Source organism: Ruditapes philippinarum, unplaced genomic scaffold (genome assembly GCF_026571515.1).
Source record: "Ruditapes philippinarum isolate M1 unplaced genomic scaffold, ASM2657151v2 ctg1777_1_1_1_1, whole genome shotgun sequence".
In the NCBI taxonomy this organism is placed as follows: Eukaryota; Metazoa; Mollusca; class Bivalvia; order Venerida; family Veneridae; genus Ruditapes; species Ruditapes philippinarum.
The window spans coordinates 45,650-63,280 of record NW_026864519.1 but is presented as its reverse complement, the minus strand read 5'-3'; the positions used below and the strand labels follow the sequence as shown (position 1 = coordinate 63,280).

Sequence of the window (17,631 nt, the reverse complement as noted above, 5' to 3'; positions counted from 1 at the left end):
GTTTGTTGGGTTTTATGTTGCTCTAACATGGTATAGTTCATATAATATTAGACTTTCAAGCTTTAGTGGTAGAGGAGAAACCCAGGTACCTTTCTGTTCATAAATTTAGGCATGAACAGGCAGCTGAGTAGAACCCTCGACATTATGTGACCTTGCTGGAGAGCTTCGTCACATGAAAGATTCCAAAGTCTCTGTCAGGCTTTGAAACCACAGCAGTAAAGGGTAAGTGGTTTAACATCAACGACCTAAACCACTTTTCCAAAGACAAATTATAAAACTATAAAATGCCATAATTTTTCCAATGAAAGGGTAAAAGATTGTTATTTATCATATATAAAGAAGTGAATTAAGACTTGTGATTAAAGGTGTCTGCCTCTCAACCTAGGAACTGCAGGTTCGAGACCTTTTTGGGTCACATACATGTTTCCTCATATGACACCTATAAAGGTTATTTCTAAAAATTAGAAAAATAAAATGTCTTCCTCTGAATCTAGCAATCACAGGTCAAAGCCCTTTTGGGGTCACATACATATATTTGCATATGACATCAATATGTTTTATTGTGCCCCAAAAGCTGACTAAAGCGGTTATATAGGATAAAAGTGTCCCCACAATCAAGCTAGACCACATTTATTTAACAGAAGAACATTAACATATATTGTAACCAGAAGCGAGCTAAATGTTTGCCACAAGTAAAGTGTCTGGCACGCCAGCACATGCATGCAGTCTGACCAGGTCTTACATTGTTGGCAGACCAACTGTAAACTTTCATTTTGATACCCCCTTAGATGATAATTGAGATAATGATAATGAGTAGGGGGAGCAGTGGTTAAGGTGTCTGTCCTTCAACCCAGGGATCATGGGTTTGAGCCTCAATAGGGTCATGACCATATTTCTTCATATGACACCAGTACTGGTTGGTTCAAGGAAGCAAATTAATGTAAGCTGCCAGAACTTGTTTCGCAATCGAGCTTAAATAAATATGTTTAAAGATTATTAAACGTTCTGTACATGAAAGCTAGAAAAGTCTGTTAAAGAAATTAATCAAGTTAAGGATTAAAATAGAAATGCAAACCTATCTGTGAGGTTTCCACTGTGAAGTTGGAGGTAACACTTATTCCACATGGGGACCTCTGAATCAGTTGAATATCTATGTCTTTCAAAGTGAAGTCACCTTTACTAGAGTCAGACCAGTAACAGTACCGGTACTGTTGGTCCAATTGTGGACAATTGTTCCAAGCTGGACTATAACTTGGTATCCTCCTAAAAAATGGGATATGTCATATTCAGAATATTTTTTTGCAATTTATCACAATACGCTAATACTAAAATGTCACAAAAGAACTTCAATGTTTGGAAACTTCATACATTTTGCTACTAAAAGGCATTGATATACAATTATCTGAGACATAAATCTTCATACAATACTATGGAATATTTGATATCATTTTGGTTTTTAACACATCTTTAAATCCCAGTAGGAGACAGTCGAGGCAAATACCACTGAAATAGGGACCATTTATGAAACAAGAGGGTCATGATGATCCTATATTGTTCACCTGAGAACCATTTATAGATATTGTCAGTGCAGAAGTAAACAAATTTATCACATATACCACAGCACAGGAGTGTAATAAAGCCATTTAATAACAAGAACTGTCAGAGGACAGTAACGCTCGACTATTCGAAAAAGTTGTCACAAGGCTGTTTCATTGAGTATAATAAATTTTACCTATATAAATACATAAAATTGTCCGAAAAGGTACAAAGCCTTGTTATTATTAATAAGATGTTTTATTGAGTAAATCACTGCTTTATTATTATGAATGCATAACATTGTCCAAAAAATGGCACAAACCCTTCATGCAAATCATGTAAGATAATCACAGAAAACATGTGTGTGAAGTTTCAATCCATTCCTTTCAGTAGTTATGGAGATAACAGCTTACACGCAAAAACTTAACCAAGGATTTCTTAGTCGAAAAAGGGGCATAATTATGCAAAAAGGAAAACAGTGTTATGGGACTTGTGCCAATCATGTTCGGTAATCACATGAAAAGATTTTTTGGTTTATTGAGAAACGTACTCAATGTTATTTTACATCAAATAAGAAGAGAGTGGGGTAAGAAAATCTGTTAGATTTTGTCATATTAAATAGGGGCATCAAACTATTATTTAGATACATTTGTGAAAAATACAAAGAAAGTTTACCATGCGCATTTTAAATTATAATCATTTTAAGTTGTTACCCTATCCAATTCCACACAATTCACAGTAAAAATTATGCATAACATTTCAGATTTCATATACAGTCCTACGCATAAACCCTTCCAGCTGCTGAATCTCAGTAAGGGCTTATCAGCTAGTAAATCACTATTAACTGCATGTCTCCCATTAATACGTCCACTGAGTTGAGAGTGTTGTCATTATTTATTGCCCCTCTGTATTCTTAGCTAATGGCCTCAACTTTGAAGGATCAAATTTCTGGAGAAGATACACTCACTAAATTTATCAATGTTTTTTCTCCTTTGTTTTGTAAATGGGTCTGTAACTATACTTTATAACATACGATAATTTTTTTAATTAATAATAAATAAAGTTCAATAGTTATGTGTCACTCATGTTACTGACTGAACCCCCCTCCCGGCCCGCTAAAAACAAAAACAAACTAGAAATGTGTCCATAGGACACGGGTGCCCCCACCTCGCCACTGTTCTGTCAATCTTTTTACAAAGTCAAGGGAAATAACTCTACAAATACTGGATAAATCCACAAGCGAAACCCCAGGTGCAAATCTAAATATCCTGAGCAACCTGCCCATAAGGTTAAATGACTATGTCAAATCCTTTTTGAGTAACTTGCGACACAAGTTGAAAATTGCAAAAAATTTCTAACTCAAGGGCAATAACTCTGAAAATACTAAATAAATCCAGACGAAAATACCTGGTGCACAACTGCACATGCTGATCAATATTCCTGTAAAGTTACATGTCTCTAGGTCAAATACTTTTTGAGTTACGTGCGACACATGTTGAAAATTGCAAAATTTTACTAAGTCAAGGGCAAAAACTCTGAAAATACTAAATAAATCCAGACAAAAAAAACCCAGTTGCACAACTACACATGCTGATCAACATTCCTGTAAAGTTTCATGACTCTAGGTCAAATACTTTTTGAGTTTCGTGCGACACAAGTTAAAAATTGCAAAATTTTACTAAGTCAAGGACAATAACTCTGAAAATACTAAATATATCCACATGAAAATACCCAGGTGCACAACTACACATGCTGATCAACATTCCTGTAAAGTTTCATGACTCTAGGTCAAATACTTTTTGAGTTACGTGCGACACATGTTGAAAATTGCCAAATTTTACTAAGTCAATGGCAATAACCCTGAAAATAATAAAAATAGCCAGACGAAAATACCCAAGTGCACAACAACACATGCTGATCAACATTCCTGTAAAGTTTCATGACTCTAGGTCAAATACTTTTTGAGTTACATGCGACACAAGTTGAAAATTGCAAAATTTTACTAAGTCAAGGGCAATAACTCTGAAAATACTAAAAATATCCAGACGAAAATACCCAGGTGCACAACTACACATGCTGATCAACATTCCTGTAAAGTTTCATGACTCTAGGTCAAATACTTTTTGAGTTACGTGCGACACAAAAGTGAACGGACGGACGGAAGGACGGACAGACGGACGGACAAGGGTAAATCTAAATGCCCGCCACTAACGTGGGGGCACAAAAACAAAAAACTGTTCATAGATGTAACTTTTACTGCAAAATGCAAGACTCTTAACTAAAATGACCAGGTAAGTGATATTTTTATTATAAGCTCGACTATACTAAGAATGTGGTGAGTTGTCCTACTCACCATGGTTTGCAAGTCGACGTCAGTGTCCATACTTTAAATTAATGCTTATGCGCCTATAACTTCTTTATCTCTTAAGGTATCAATTTCAAATATATATTCCTTATCATCGTCCACATCATTTGATAAGGTGCAAAACTCTAAAACCAGTATTTCCAGAACTATATCCCCTTGAACTTAAAATAATGTTATATTTTACTCTAACATCTTCATTTCATATTAAAGTATTGACTTTAAACTTCAAACATGTGTTCCTTATCATCAACTACATCATATGTGACAATGTTTTTTTTTTTTAACTCTAACACCAATTTTTCCAGAATTATCTTCCCATGATTTTTTTTCTCTCAAAAAATGTTACTTTTACTTTCTTTTTTTATTTCTAAAGGTATCAACTTCTAACTTAAGCTTCAAATATATTTCCTTATCATGTGTGACAAGATTCATAACTGTAGCATGAATATTTCAAGGATTATTTCCCCCATTTAACTTTTTTAAATAAAATTGATATTTTATAACTTTAAACAATAACATGTCAAGCTTCATAACTCTAGCATCAATATTTTTAGAATCATCATCCCTTTATACTTAGAATTTTCCTTATTAAGTTCGGACTTCAACAAGAACTGTCACACAAGTGACGAATGCCCCCGAAAAAGTTTCTTAAGCATGCAGGACTGGTAGTATGAAAAGAAAAGAGTATGAAAGTAACTAATTGCTTAATATTTTTCTTTGTATTATTGTACCTATAATCTCTTATTGTGATAGCGTGAACCTTCAAAATATAAGTGTGACCTTGACCTTTGAAGAAGGGACGTGGTTCCTGGACACGACAAAATGTTGTCATGTGATAGACATTTGTGCCAAGTTATTTCAAAATCCCTCAATGCATGACAAAGTTACATACTGGACATGATTGTTGTGTAAGTGGGGACACACAAACGGACAGACGGACGTGAGCCTTAGCTGCAATACATCGTCCTGATGTGGTAGAAATTTGTGCCAAGTTATTATAAAATTTTTCCATGCATGACAAAGTTACAGTCCGGACATGAATGTGTATCTTCAAACTCTTCTCGAATTAATGAATACCTTCAAACTATAAGTATGACCTTGACCTTAAAGGTAGTGATAGGGGTCTTAATCGCGACATGTCGTCTTGATTCGGAAGATATTTATGCCAAGTTATTTTAAGTCCACGAAGTTGGCACAGAGATCGACATTAAACATTCAGCTCGACATTCGATTTATTACTGTTGAGCTGGTATGGGAAACTAGCAAGGCATTGAGCAGAACATTCAGCTCGACATTCAATTTATCATTGTAGAGCTGGGTTGTGAAGCTAGCTAGACATTCAGCACAACATTCAGCTTGACATTCGTTTTTCGTTTAATTTTGAATGTCGAGCTGGGATGGATGTGAAGCTAGCTAGACATTCAGCACAACATTCAGCTCAACATTCGTTTTTCGTTTAATTTTGAATGTCGAGCTGGGATGTGAAGCTGGCTAGACACTCAGCACAACATTCAGCTCAACGTTCGTTTTTTGTCTAATTCTGAATATCGAACTAGGATGTGAAAGCTGGCTAGCATTCAGCAGAACATTCAGCTCGACATTCGTTTTTTTGTCTTATTTTAAATGTCGAGCTGGGATATGAAGCTGGCTAGACATTCAGCACAACATTCAGCTCAACGTTCGTTTTTTGTCTAATTCTGAATATCGAACTAGGATGTGAAGCTGGCTAGACATTCAGCAGAACATTCAGCTCGACATTCGTTTTTTTGCCTTTTTTGAATGTCGATCTGGGATGTGAAGCTGGCTAGACATTCAGCACAACATTCAGCTCAACATCTTTATTTCCTCTAATTCTGAATGTCGAGCTGGGATGTGAAGCTGGCTAGACATTCAGCACAACATTCAGCTCGACATTTGTTTTTGGTCTAATTTTGAATGTCGAGCTGGGATGTGAAGCTGGCTAGACATTCAGCACAACATTCAGTTCGACATTAGTTTTTTGCCTATTTCTTTAATGTCGATCTGGGATGTGAAGCTGGCTAGACATTCAGCACAACAATCAGCTCAACATTCGTTTTTGTCTAATTCTGAATATCGAACTAGGATGTGAAGCTGGCTAGACATTAAGCACAACATTCAGCTCGAAATTCGTTTTTGGTCTAATTTTGAATGTCGAGCTGGGATGAGAAGCTGGCTAGACATTCAGCACAGCATTCAGCTCGACATTCGTTTTTTTGCCTATTTTTAAATGTCGATCTGGGATGTGAAGCTCGCTAGACATTCAGCACAACATTCAGCTCAACATTCGTTTTGTGTTTTATTTTGAATGTCGAGCTGGGATGTGAAGCTGGCTAGACATTCAGCACAAAATTCAGATCGACATTCGTTTATTGCCTATTTTTGAATGTCGATCTGGGATGTGAAGCTGGCTAGACATTCAGCACAACATTTAGCTCAACATTCGTTTTTCTCTAATTCTGAATGTCGTGCTGGATGTGAAGCTGGCTAGACATTCAGCACAACATTCAGCTCGACATTCGTTTGTTGTCTAATTTTTGAATGTCGATCTGGGATGTGAAGCTGGATAGACATTCAGCACAACATTCAGCTCGACATTCGTTTTTTGTCCTAATTTTTGAATGTCGATCTGGGATATGAAGCTGGCTAGACATTCAGCACAACAATCAAGTCGACATTCGTTTTTTGTCTATTTTTGAATGTCGATCTGGGATGTGAAGCTGGCTAGACATTCAGCACAACATTCAGCTCGACATTCGTTTTTTTGTCTAATATTAAACGTCGAGTTGGGATGTGAAGCTGGCTAGACATTCAGCACAACATTCAGCTCGTTTTTGGTCTTATTTTGAATGTCCAACTGGGATGTGAAGTTGGCTATTCATTCAGCACAACATTCAGCTCGTTTTTGGTCTTATTTTGAATGTCCAACTGGGATGTGAAGCTGGCTAGACATTCAGCACAACATTCAGCTCGTTTTTGGTCTTATTTTGAATGTCCAACTGGGATGTGAAGTTGGCTAGTCATTCAGCACATCATTCAGCTCGACATTCGTTTTTTGTCTAAATATAAATGTCGAGCTGGGATGTGAAGCTGGCTAGACATTCAGCAGAACATTCAGCTCGACATTCGTTTTTTTTGTTTTATTTAAAATGTCGAGCTAGGATGTGAAGCTGGCTTGACATTCAGCAGAACATTCAGCTCGACATTCGTTTTTTGCCTATTTTTAAATGTCGATCTGGGATGTGAAGCTGGCTAGACATTCAGCAACACATTCGTTGTTGTGGTTTGTATTTTGAATGTCGAGCTGGGGATGAGAAGTGGCTAGATTCAGACGAGAACATTCGAATCGACATATCGTTTATTGCCTATTTTTTGAAATGTCGATCTTGGATGTGAAGCTGGCTCGACATTCAGCACAATTTTAGCTCAAACATTCGTTTGTTTGTTTAATTCTGAATGTCGTGCGGACGATGTGACGCTGGCTAGACATTCAGCCAAAAATTAGTCGACATTCGTTTTTTTCTCTATGTTTTGAATGTCAGTGGGATGTGAAGCTGGCTATCATTCAGCACAGAAATTCAAGTCGACATTCGTTTTTTGTCTAATTTTGATGTCGAGCTAGGATTTGAAGCTGGCCTAGACAATAGGGTTAGTGTTATTATTTCGGCACACGGAAATAAATATTTAGCTATGAACATGTTCTTCCTTTATTTTTCATGGACTGTTGTTTCGTTCAACCTGTATGGTTTTCTTTTTGTAACTGTTGATGTCGATAATTATTCATTTGAGCATTAGGTTTATTTTATATCAAAAGATAATTTGAGGTTAGAAGGACTTTAATTTTAAAATTGTGTTGTTTGTTGGTACCATGGCTTCATCATTTCGTATTGTAACAAATTTTGTTCAACTGAGTGCCAGTTTTGAGTAATGTCAATTTACCTTTTTAGTCAATGTAAATGGATGCATCAGAGAGCATTTTTTTATGAATGTTTATTTGATTAAATTTTTGAATAATGTTAATATACATGTATTAAGAACTTATATTATATCAGGCAGCGTCAACGTGAATTACATTTTATTTACTCTTTTTATCAATAAGCAGACGGCATTCTCACGTTAATCTATCGATTGTACAAATAGGATCAGACAAATGCATTCCTTGTTTTTTTTTTTTTGTATCGTTCATCTCGTTTTATTGAGTACCGAATATAAATTATAAATAATTTACTTTGACATAAATTTCCTGGATAATTATGTTCAATTTCGATTATACGATTAGTGAAGATTTGCCATCTTCTTTCTCCTAATGATTAAGCTTGAAAGAAATGTCCAGTGGACAGGGATGGACCCCACACACACTTGTTTTTGTCGATTGTAAGGTACGCTATGCAGGCATACCTAGAGCTATGCAGCCCCACCCCCCGCTGTCTCAGTGTATTGGAAAACACAATCATTTTTCCAAGTGGTGGCATCTTGTTTCCCATATGTCGAGTTTCATCTCGTCTATATCTAACTTTCTTAAAGAACTTATAGCCAGCCAGAAAAATTTCAAATCTGACCAACTGACCTAAAAGTTTCTGACTTACATGAAATAAACTGTACTTTGAATGAGCAAGGCCTCGTTAACATGTTTCAAACTAGATAAGGGCATACTCTTATCTACCTTTTTTGGCTATGGCGCGACACATTGATTATGCAAAGTGTATACTAAGTCAAGGGTTATTACTCATGCGGGGGGGGGAATCACGCCGTTCGTTCTCAATCAAACAAGATGGCGGGATGCTGCCGAAAAGTAAAGTATTCCTTTTTCTTCGCTGAAATCCTCTGAATGTTCTTGTGTGAAGGTACATATCAATGGACCTTCTCCACAATTTTCCTGACACACAGGATTTTATTCATGATGTTTCGTTCCGCCGTATTTCATCTGAAATGGCAGTCACCAATATTCGAAGCGTGGATTTTCCACCGGTTTGATCGTGGTAACCTACGGCTTCTTCTCTAAAAATTCACTTTTTCGTTTTACATTAATGTAATTAACTGCATCCACCGACTTTAAAAAGTTTGTAATAATGTTGTACAAGTAAAGCATCCATTGCCCATTCTTGCTATATTCCATACGTAAATATTAATATGGCCCGGCATTTTCTGAAATGATAACGTTGACGCACAAAATATCAATGATAACGTAGCTGGCGCATTTTTACTACTTGGTAGATTTCAATTTGTCCAGTCAGCTGAATAATGAAAACATTTCATGTAGGAAATAATAGATATCTGAAAAAAAATGTTGGTCAGGATAGAAATAATAATTGAACAATGCTACACACATCGGGTATAAAATATCTTGCTGGTTGGATGGCATTATAGATATTCGTTGTTGATATACCATGTAATTAAAACACACGTGTATAGTTTGCGAATATTTTTATAAAATGCAGAATGGGAAAGAAAAAAAGCCTCCACTTTCAGGAAACATTTCGCAGTGTTGTACGATAACTATGGTCTTTTCCTCTTATCAGGAAGAAAAAACGCATTCAACAAAGCAAATATGTTCAAAAGGTCGGACGGCTTGATATATTTTCTTTTCCAATGAAAAAAGTCTAAATCATTTCCTAACAAATTTCTGATAAGAAAATCTTAATATTTGAACCGCGTCAAACATAAACAAAACGAAACGTGATTGCGACTAGCTTACACCCAGATGAGATGAGCCTGTGTTTATTCAATCTGGTCGCTCATTGAAAGAAAAATACATAACAGAGAATAATGAATGAGTGTAGGTTCTATATTGAATTTATTGAATGAGTTAGAAAATAATGTTATGCAGAAACCTTCAATTATTTTAGTAAATAAGAACTTTTATTTTTATTTGACGAGCGGTTAATATTGAGATGCAACCATTTAGCGTGACGTTGTGTCACTATGACGTCAGATATATTTGCGCGACATAGCCTTACAGTTTTTTTATAACAGTAGACAGTAGACATTTTATTTTACTCAAATAGGTTTTAAGCCGATGAGGACATAAAACATGAACACTAACGAACAGTGTATGACATAAACATATAAATATAATATCAACAATCATGAAAAAGATTTGAGAAGATCAATTTTGATTGATAAAGTTAATACCAGCCGAAATTTTCTTAAGTAGTTACAATGAACATTTTCATATCAAAATTGATCTTTAAACACTAACTTATAGATCTCTTGTATATACATATACATATATAAATGTACATACATACATGAAACCATTAATGCAAAATTGTTGTACATTAATTGATTTTTGAATACATAAACGCAATTACCTATGTTTATACACATTATCCTTAAAAAATGAAGATCCCTTCGCATCAATTGCGGATTTCATAATTGTAAATGAAAGGAACGTCATAATTTGATCAAAACAATAACATGCAAGAATTTGCCTATCATATTCTGGCGTTTTTTTTTCCACATACGCCCAACAAAAAACAATAATTTCTTAAAAATATTATTGCAGGCATCAGCAATAAAGAGTGATATTAGAATTTGCTTATTAATTTCTAGTAGTAAACATTTTACCGACCATGAAATATAAATATTCAAATCAGATTTGGCTTTCGATGTTTTTTCGATGCCGGAAAACTCGTCTGAAACCTTAAATGCCAGACCGCTCATGCGCTTAGATGACGTCATTATCTTTATGAAAGAACGGTTTTAAAAATTATTACGCTTCTCTTAAAACTAGTGTTTACGAAGTATATGTTAGTGTTCATCCATGCTGTTCTAACTTCGACGGGAGCGCAATAGCGACCGGAGAAAATATTTCTTATTTCTGTAGAAAAGCTACGGATGAATAGGTCAAGCTTTATATGGCTTCATTAATATTTACTTTATTTCGCCACTTTACCTGTCCATTTTCACGAAACATTATGAAAAAAGTAGAAGGCTGCTATGAACGGACTTTGATACATCATCGACTTTTGTTCTTCTGTGAAAATTGACACAAAGAAATTTAAGAAATACAGCGTTTTCATTGGATGAAAAATAAAGCTGGATACTAATATTATTTATTTCAGTTTCTTTATTTGGTTCTACACATCCGCTTATGTCTGTTAAACATAACCTTTCTATTATATAGAAAATGAATTAATCAGAAAAAAGCGCCGTACGTTATCATTGATATTTTGTGCGCCATACGTTATCATTTCCAGGAAATGCCCCGATATTAATATTTTTAGCGGTTATTCTAGTCAGAATGGACATGAATGCTTAGATGACGACAGATTACAACTTTTTAAAGTCAGTGGTTACAGTTAATATACAAATATGTAAACGAAACAGTGAATTTTAGAGAAGAGACGTACGTTACCACGATCAAAAAGGTGGAAAATTCTCTCGCTTCGAACCTGGTGACGCGCATTTCAGATGAAGTACGGGACGAAACATCATGGAATAAAATCCTGTGTGTCAGGAAAATTGTGAAGAAGGTTATTATATGTAACTTTTGATTAGAACATCACGAATTTCAGGAAAAAAGGAAGAAAACCTATTTTGGGCTGCATCCGCCATCTCGTTTGATTGGGTAACGAACGGCGTGATTCTCCCCCGTGTTACTTAAACAAACCTTACACAAATGTAAGACCTTCAGCTCGACATCAACTAATGTTGTGCTCAATGTCTAGGCAGCAACATATCCCAGCTCGAAATTTAACATTAGACAAAAAAAGAATGTCGAGCTGAATGTTCTGCTGAATGTCTAGCCAGTTTCACATCCCAGCTCGACATTCAAAAATAGACAAAAAACGAATGTCGAGCTGAATGTTGAGCTGAATGTCTAGCCAGCTTCACATCCCAGCTCGACATTCAAAAATAGACAAAAAAACGAATGTCGAGCTGAATGTTGTGCTGAATGTCCAGCCAGCTTCACATCCCAGCTCGACATTCAAAATTAGACAACAAACGAATGTCGAGCTGAATGTTGTGCTGAATGTCTAGCCAGTTTCACATTCCAGCTCGACATTCAAAATTAGACAAAAAACGAATGTCGAGCTGAATGTTGTGCTGAATGTCTAGCCAGCTTCACATCCCAGCTCGACATTCAAAAATAGACAAAAAACGAATGTCGAGCTGAATGTTGTGCTGAATGTCTAGCCAGCTTCACATCCCAGCTCGACATTCATAATAAGACCAAAAGCGAATGTTGAGCTGAATGTTCTGCTGAATGTCTAGCCAGCTTCACATCCAAGCTTGACATTCAAAATTTGACAGAAAACGAATGTCGAGCTGAATGTTGTGCTGAATGTCTAGCCAGCTTCACAACCAAGCTCGATATTCAAAATTAGATAAAAAACGAATGTTGAGCTGAATGTTCTGCTGAATTTCTAGCCAACTTCACATCCTAGCTCTACATTAAAAATTAGACAAAAAACGAGTGTCGAGCTAAATGTTGTGCTGAATGTCAAGCCAGCTGCACATCCCAGATCGACATTCAAAAATAGACAAAAACGAATGTCGACCTGAATGTTGTGCTGAATGTCTAGCCAGCTTCACATCCCAGCACGACATTCAAAATTAGACAAAAAACGAATGTCGAGCTGAATGTTGTGCTGAATGTCTAGCCAGCTTCACATCCCAGCTCGACATTCAAAAATAGAGAAAAAACGAATGTCGAGCTGAATGTTGTTCTGAATGTCTAGCCAGCTTAACATCCCAGCTCGACATTCAAAAATAGACAAAAAACGAATGTCGAGCTGAATGTTGTGCTGAATGTCTAGCCAGCTTCACATCCCAGCTCGACATTCAAAATAAGACCAATTCGAATGTCGAGCTGAATGTTCTGCTGAATGTCTAGCCAGCTTCACATCCCAGATCGACATTCAAAAATAGGCAAAAAACGAATGTCGAGCTGAATGTTGTGCTGAATGTCTAGCCAGCTTCACATCCCAGCTCGACATTCAAAATTAAACAAAAAACCAATGTTGAGCTGAATGTTGTTCTGAATGTCTAGCCAGCTTCACATCCCAGATCGACATTCAAAAATAGGCAAAAAACGAATGTCGATCTGAATGTTGTGCTGAATGTCTAGCTAGCTTCACATCCCAGCTCGACATTTAAAATTAGACAAAAAACGAATGTCGAGTTGAATGATTTTCTGAATGTCTAGCCAGTTTCAAATCCCAGCTCGACATTCAAAATTAGACAAAAACGAATTTCGAGCTGAATGTTGTGCTGAATGTCTAGCCAGCTTCACGTCCCAGCTCGACATTAATAATTGGACAACAAACGAATGTCGAGCTGAATGTTGTGCTGAATGTCTAGCCAGCTTCACATTCCAGCTCGACATTCAAAATTAGACAAAAAACGAATGTCGACCTGAATGTTGTGCTGAATGTCTAGCCAGCTTCACATCCTAGCTCTACATTCAAAATTAGACAAAAAACGAGTGTCGAGCTGAATGTTGTGCTGAATGTCAAGCCAGCAGCACATCCCAGATCGAAATTCAAAAATAGACAAAAACGAATGTCGTGCTGAATGTTGTGCTGAATGTCTAGCCAGCTTCACATCCCAGCACGACATTCAAAATTAGACAAAAAAACGAATGTCGAGCTGAATGTTGTGCTGAATGTCTAGGCAGCTTCACATCCCAGCTCGACATTCAAAGTCAGACAAAAAACGAATGTCGAGCTGAATGTTGTGCTGAAGGTCTAGCCAGCTTTACATTCAATCTCGAAATTGAAAAATAGAGAAAAAACGAATGTCGATCTGAATGTTGTGCTGAATGTCTAGCTAGCTTCACATCCAAGATCGACATTCAAAAAATAGTCAAAAAACGAATGTCGAGCTGAATGTTGTGCTGAATGTCTAGCCAGCTTCACATCCAAGCTCTACATTCAAAATTAGACAAAAAACGAGTGTCGAGCTGAATGTTGTGCTGAATGTCAAGCCAGCTGCACATCGCAGATCGACATTCAAAAATAGACAAAAACGAATGTCGAGCTGAATGTTGTGCTGAATGTCTATCCAGCTTCACATCCCAGCACGACATTCAAAATTAGACAAAAAACGAATGTCGAGCTGAATGTTGTGCTGAATGTCTAGGCAGATTCACATCCCAGCTCAACATTCAAAATTAAACAAAAAACGAATGTTGAGCTGAATGTTGTGCTGAATGTCTAGCTAGCTTCACATCCCAGATCGACATTCAAAAAATAGTCAAAAAAACGAATGTCGAGCTGAATGTTGTGCTGAATGTTGTGCTGAATGTCCAGCCAGCTTCACATTCCAGCTCGACATTCAAAATTAAACAAAACACGAATGTTGAGCTGAACGTTGTTCTGAATGTCTAGCCAGCTTCACATCCCAGATCGACAATCAAAAATAGGCAAAAAAACGAATGCCGCTCTGAATGTTGTGCTGAATGTCTAGCCAGCTTCACATCCCAGCTCGACATTAAAAATAAGACAAAAAACGAATGTCGAACTGAATGTTGTGCTGAATGTCTAGCCAGCTTCACAGCCCAGCTCAACATTCAAAATAAGACCAAAAGCGAATGTCAAGCTGAATGTTCTGCTGAATGTCTAGCCAGCTTCACATCCCAGCTTGACATTAAAAATTAGACAAAAAACGAATGTCGAGTTGAATGTTCTTCTGAATGTTTAGCCAGTTTCACATCCCAGCTCGACATCTAAAATTAGACAAAAAACGAATGTCGAACTGAATGTTGTGCTGAATGTCTAGCCAGTTTCACATCCCAGCTCGACATTCAAAATTAGACAAAAAACGAATGTCGAGCTGAATGTTGTGCTGAATGTCACGCCAGATTCACATCCCAGCTGGACATTCAAAATAAGACCAAAAAACGAATGTCGAACTGAATGTTGTGCTGAATGTCTAGCCAGCTTCACATCCCAGATCGACGTTCAAAAATTAGTCAAAAAACGAATGTCGAGCTGAATGTTGTGCTGAATGTCTAGCCAGCTTCACATCCCAGCTGAACATTCAAAATTAAACAAAAAACGAATGTTGAGCTAAATGTTGTGCTGAATGTCTAGCTAGCTTCACATCCCAGATCAACATTCAAAAAATAGTCAAAAAACGTATGTCGAGCTAAATGTTCTGCTGAATGTCTAGCCAGCTTCACATCCCAGCACGACATTCAAAATTAGACAAAAAACGAATGTCGAGCTGAATGTTGTGCTGAATGTCTAGCCAGCTTCACATCCCAGCTTGACATTCAAAAATAGAGAAAAAAGGAATGTCGAGTTGAATGTTGTGCTGAATGTCTAGCCAGCTTCACATTCCAGCTCGACATTCAAAATTAGACAAAAAACGAATGTCGAGCTGAATGTTGTGCTGAATGTCTAGCCAGCTTCTCATCCCAGCTCGACATTCAAAATAAGACCAAAAGCGAATGTCGAGCTGAATGTTCTGCTGAATGTCTAGCCAGCTTCACATCCCAGATCGACATTCAAAAATAGGCAAAAAACGAATGTTGAGCTGAATGTTGTGCTGAATGTCTAGCCAGCTTCACATCCCAGCTCGACATTCAAAATTAAACAAAAAACGAATGTTGAGCTGAATATTGTTCTGAATGTCTAGCCAGCTTCAAATCCCAGATCGACAATCAAAAATAGGCAAAAAACGAATGTCGATCTGAATGTTGTGCTTAATGTCTAGCCAGCTTCACATCCCAGCTCGACATTAAAAAATAGACAAAAAACGAATGTCGAGCTTAATGTTGTGCTGAATGTCTAGCCAGCTTCACATCCCAGCTCAACATTCAAAATAAGACCAAAAACGAATGTCGAGCTGAATGTTCTGCTGAATGTCTAGCCAGCTTCACATCCCAGATCGACACTCAAAAATAGGCAAAAAACGATTGTCGAGCTGAATATTGTGCTGAATGTCTAGCCAGCTTCACAACCAAGCTCGATAGTCAAAATTAGACAACAAACGAATGTCGAGCTGAATGTTGTGCTGAATATCTAGCCAGCTTCACATCCCAGCACGACATTCAAAATTAGACAAAAAACGAATGTCGAGCTGAATGTTGTGCTGAATGTCTAGCCAGCTTCACATCCCCAGCTCGAAATTCAAAAATAGAGAAAAAATGAATGTCGAGCTGAATGTTGTGCTGAATGTCTAGCCAGCTTCACATCCCAGCTCGACATTCAAAATTAGACAAAAAACGAATGTCGAGCTGAATGTTGTGCTGAATGTCTAGCCAGCTTCACATCCCAGCTCAACATTCAAAATAAGACCAAAAACGAATGTCGAGCTGAATGTTCTGCTGAATGTCTAGCCAGCTTCACATCCCAGATCGACATTCAAAAATAGGCAAAAAACGAATGTCGAGCTGAATGTTGTGCTGAATGTCTAGCCAGCTTCACATCCCAGCTCGACATTCAAAATTAAACAAAAAACGAATGTTGAGCTGAATATTGTTCTGAATGTCTAGCCAGCTTCAAATCCCAGATCGACAATCAAAAATAGGCAAAAAACGAATGTCGATCTGAATGTTGTGCTTAATGTCTAGCCAGCTTCACATCCCAGCTCGACATTAAAAAATAGACAAAAAAACGAATGTCGAGCTTAATGTTGTGCTGAATGTCTAGCCAGCTTCACATCCCAGCTCAACATTCAAAATAAGACCAAAAGCGAATGTCGAGCTGAATGTTCTGCTGAATGTCTAGCCAGCTTCACATCCCAGATCGACACTCAAAAATAGGCAAAAAAACGATTGTCGAGCTGAATATTGTGCTGAATGTCTAGCCAGCTTCACAACCAAGCTCGATAGTCAAAATTAGACAACAAACGAATGTCGAGCTGAATGTTGTGCTGAATATCTAGCCAGCTTCACATCCCAGCACGACATTCAAAATTAGACAAAAAACGAATGTCGAGCTGAATGTTGTGCTGAATGTCTAGCCAGCTTCACATCCCAGCTCGACATTCAAAAATAGACGAAAAAATGAATGTCGAGCTGAATGTTGTGCTGAATGTCTAGCCAGCTTCACATCCCAGCTCGACATTCAAAATTAGACAAAAAACGAATGTCGAGCTGAATGTTGTGCTGAATGTCTAGCCAGCTTCACATCCCAGCTCGACATTCAAAATAAGACCAAAAACGAATGTCGAGCTGAATGTTCTGCTGAATGTCTAGCCAGCTTCACATCCCAGATCGACATTCAAAAATAGGCAAAAAACGAATGTCGAGCTGAATGTTGTGCTGAATGTCTAGCCAGCTTCACATCCCAGCTCGACATTCAAAATTAAACAAAAAACGAATGTTGAGCTGAATGTTGTTCTGAATGTCTAGCCAGCTTCACATCCCAGATCGACATTCAAAAATAGGCAAAAAACGAATGTCGATCTGAATGTTGTGTTGAATGTCTAGCTAGCTTCACATCCCAGCTCGACATTAAAAATTAGACAGAAAAAACGAATGTCGAGTTGAATGTTGTTCTGAATGTCTAGCCAGTTTCACATCCAAGCTCGACATTCAAAATTAGACAAAAAACGAATGTCGAGCTGAATGTTGGGCTGAATGTCTAGGCAGATTCACATCCCAGCTCAACATTCAAAATTAAACAAAAAACGAATGTTGAGCTGAATGTTGTGCTGAATATCTAGCTAGCTTCACATCCCAGATCGACATTCAAAAAATAGTCAAAAAACGAATGTCGAGCTGAATGTTGTGCTGAATGTTGTGCTGAATGTCCAGC

General features: G+C 37.3%; 1 protein-coding gene across 3 annotated transcripts in view; it reads right to left on the bottom strand.

Annotated features, from left to right (window-relative positions):
• The window catches only part of LOC132725896 (uncharacterized), a 77,655-nt gene that overhangs the window by 51,358 nt on the left and 8,666 nt on the right, over positions 1–17,631 (bottom strand). For all 3 annotated transcript variants that reach the window (XM_060711087.1, XM_060711085.1, XM_060711086.1), the window contains exon 3: positions 1,076–1,263. In XM_060711087.1, the coding sequence (XP_060567070.1) occupies positions 1,076–1,263 (188 nt within the window). The remainder of the gene's footprint in view (positions 1–1,075; positions 1,264–17,631) is intronic.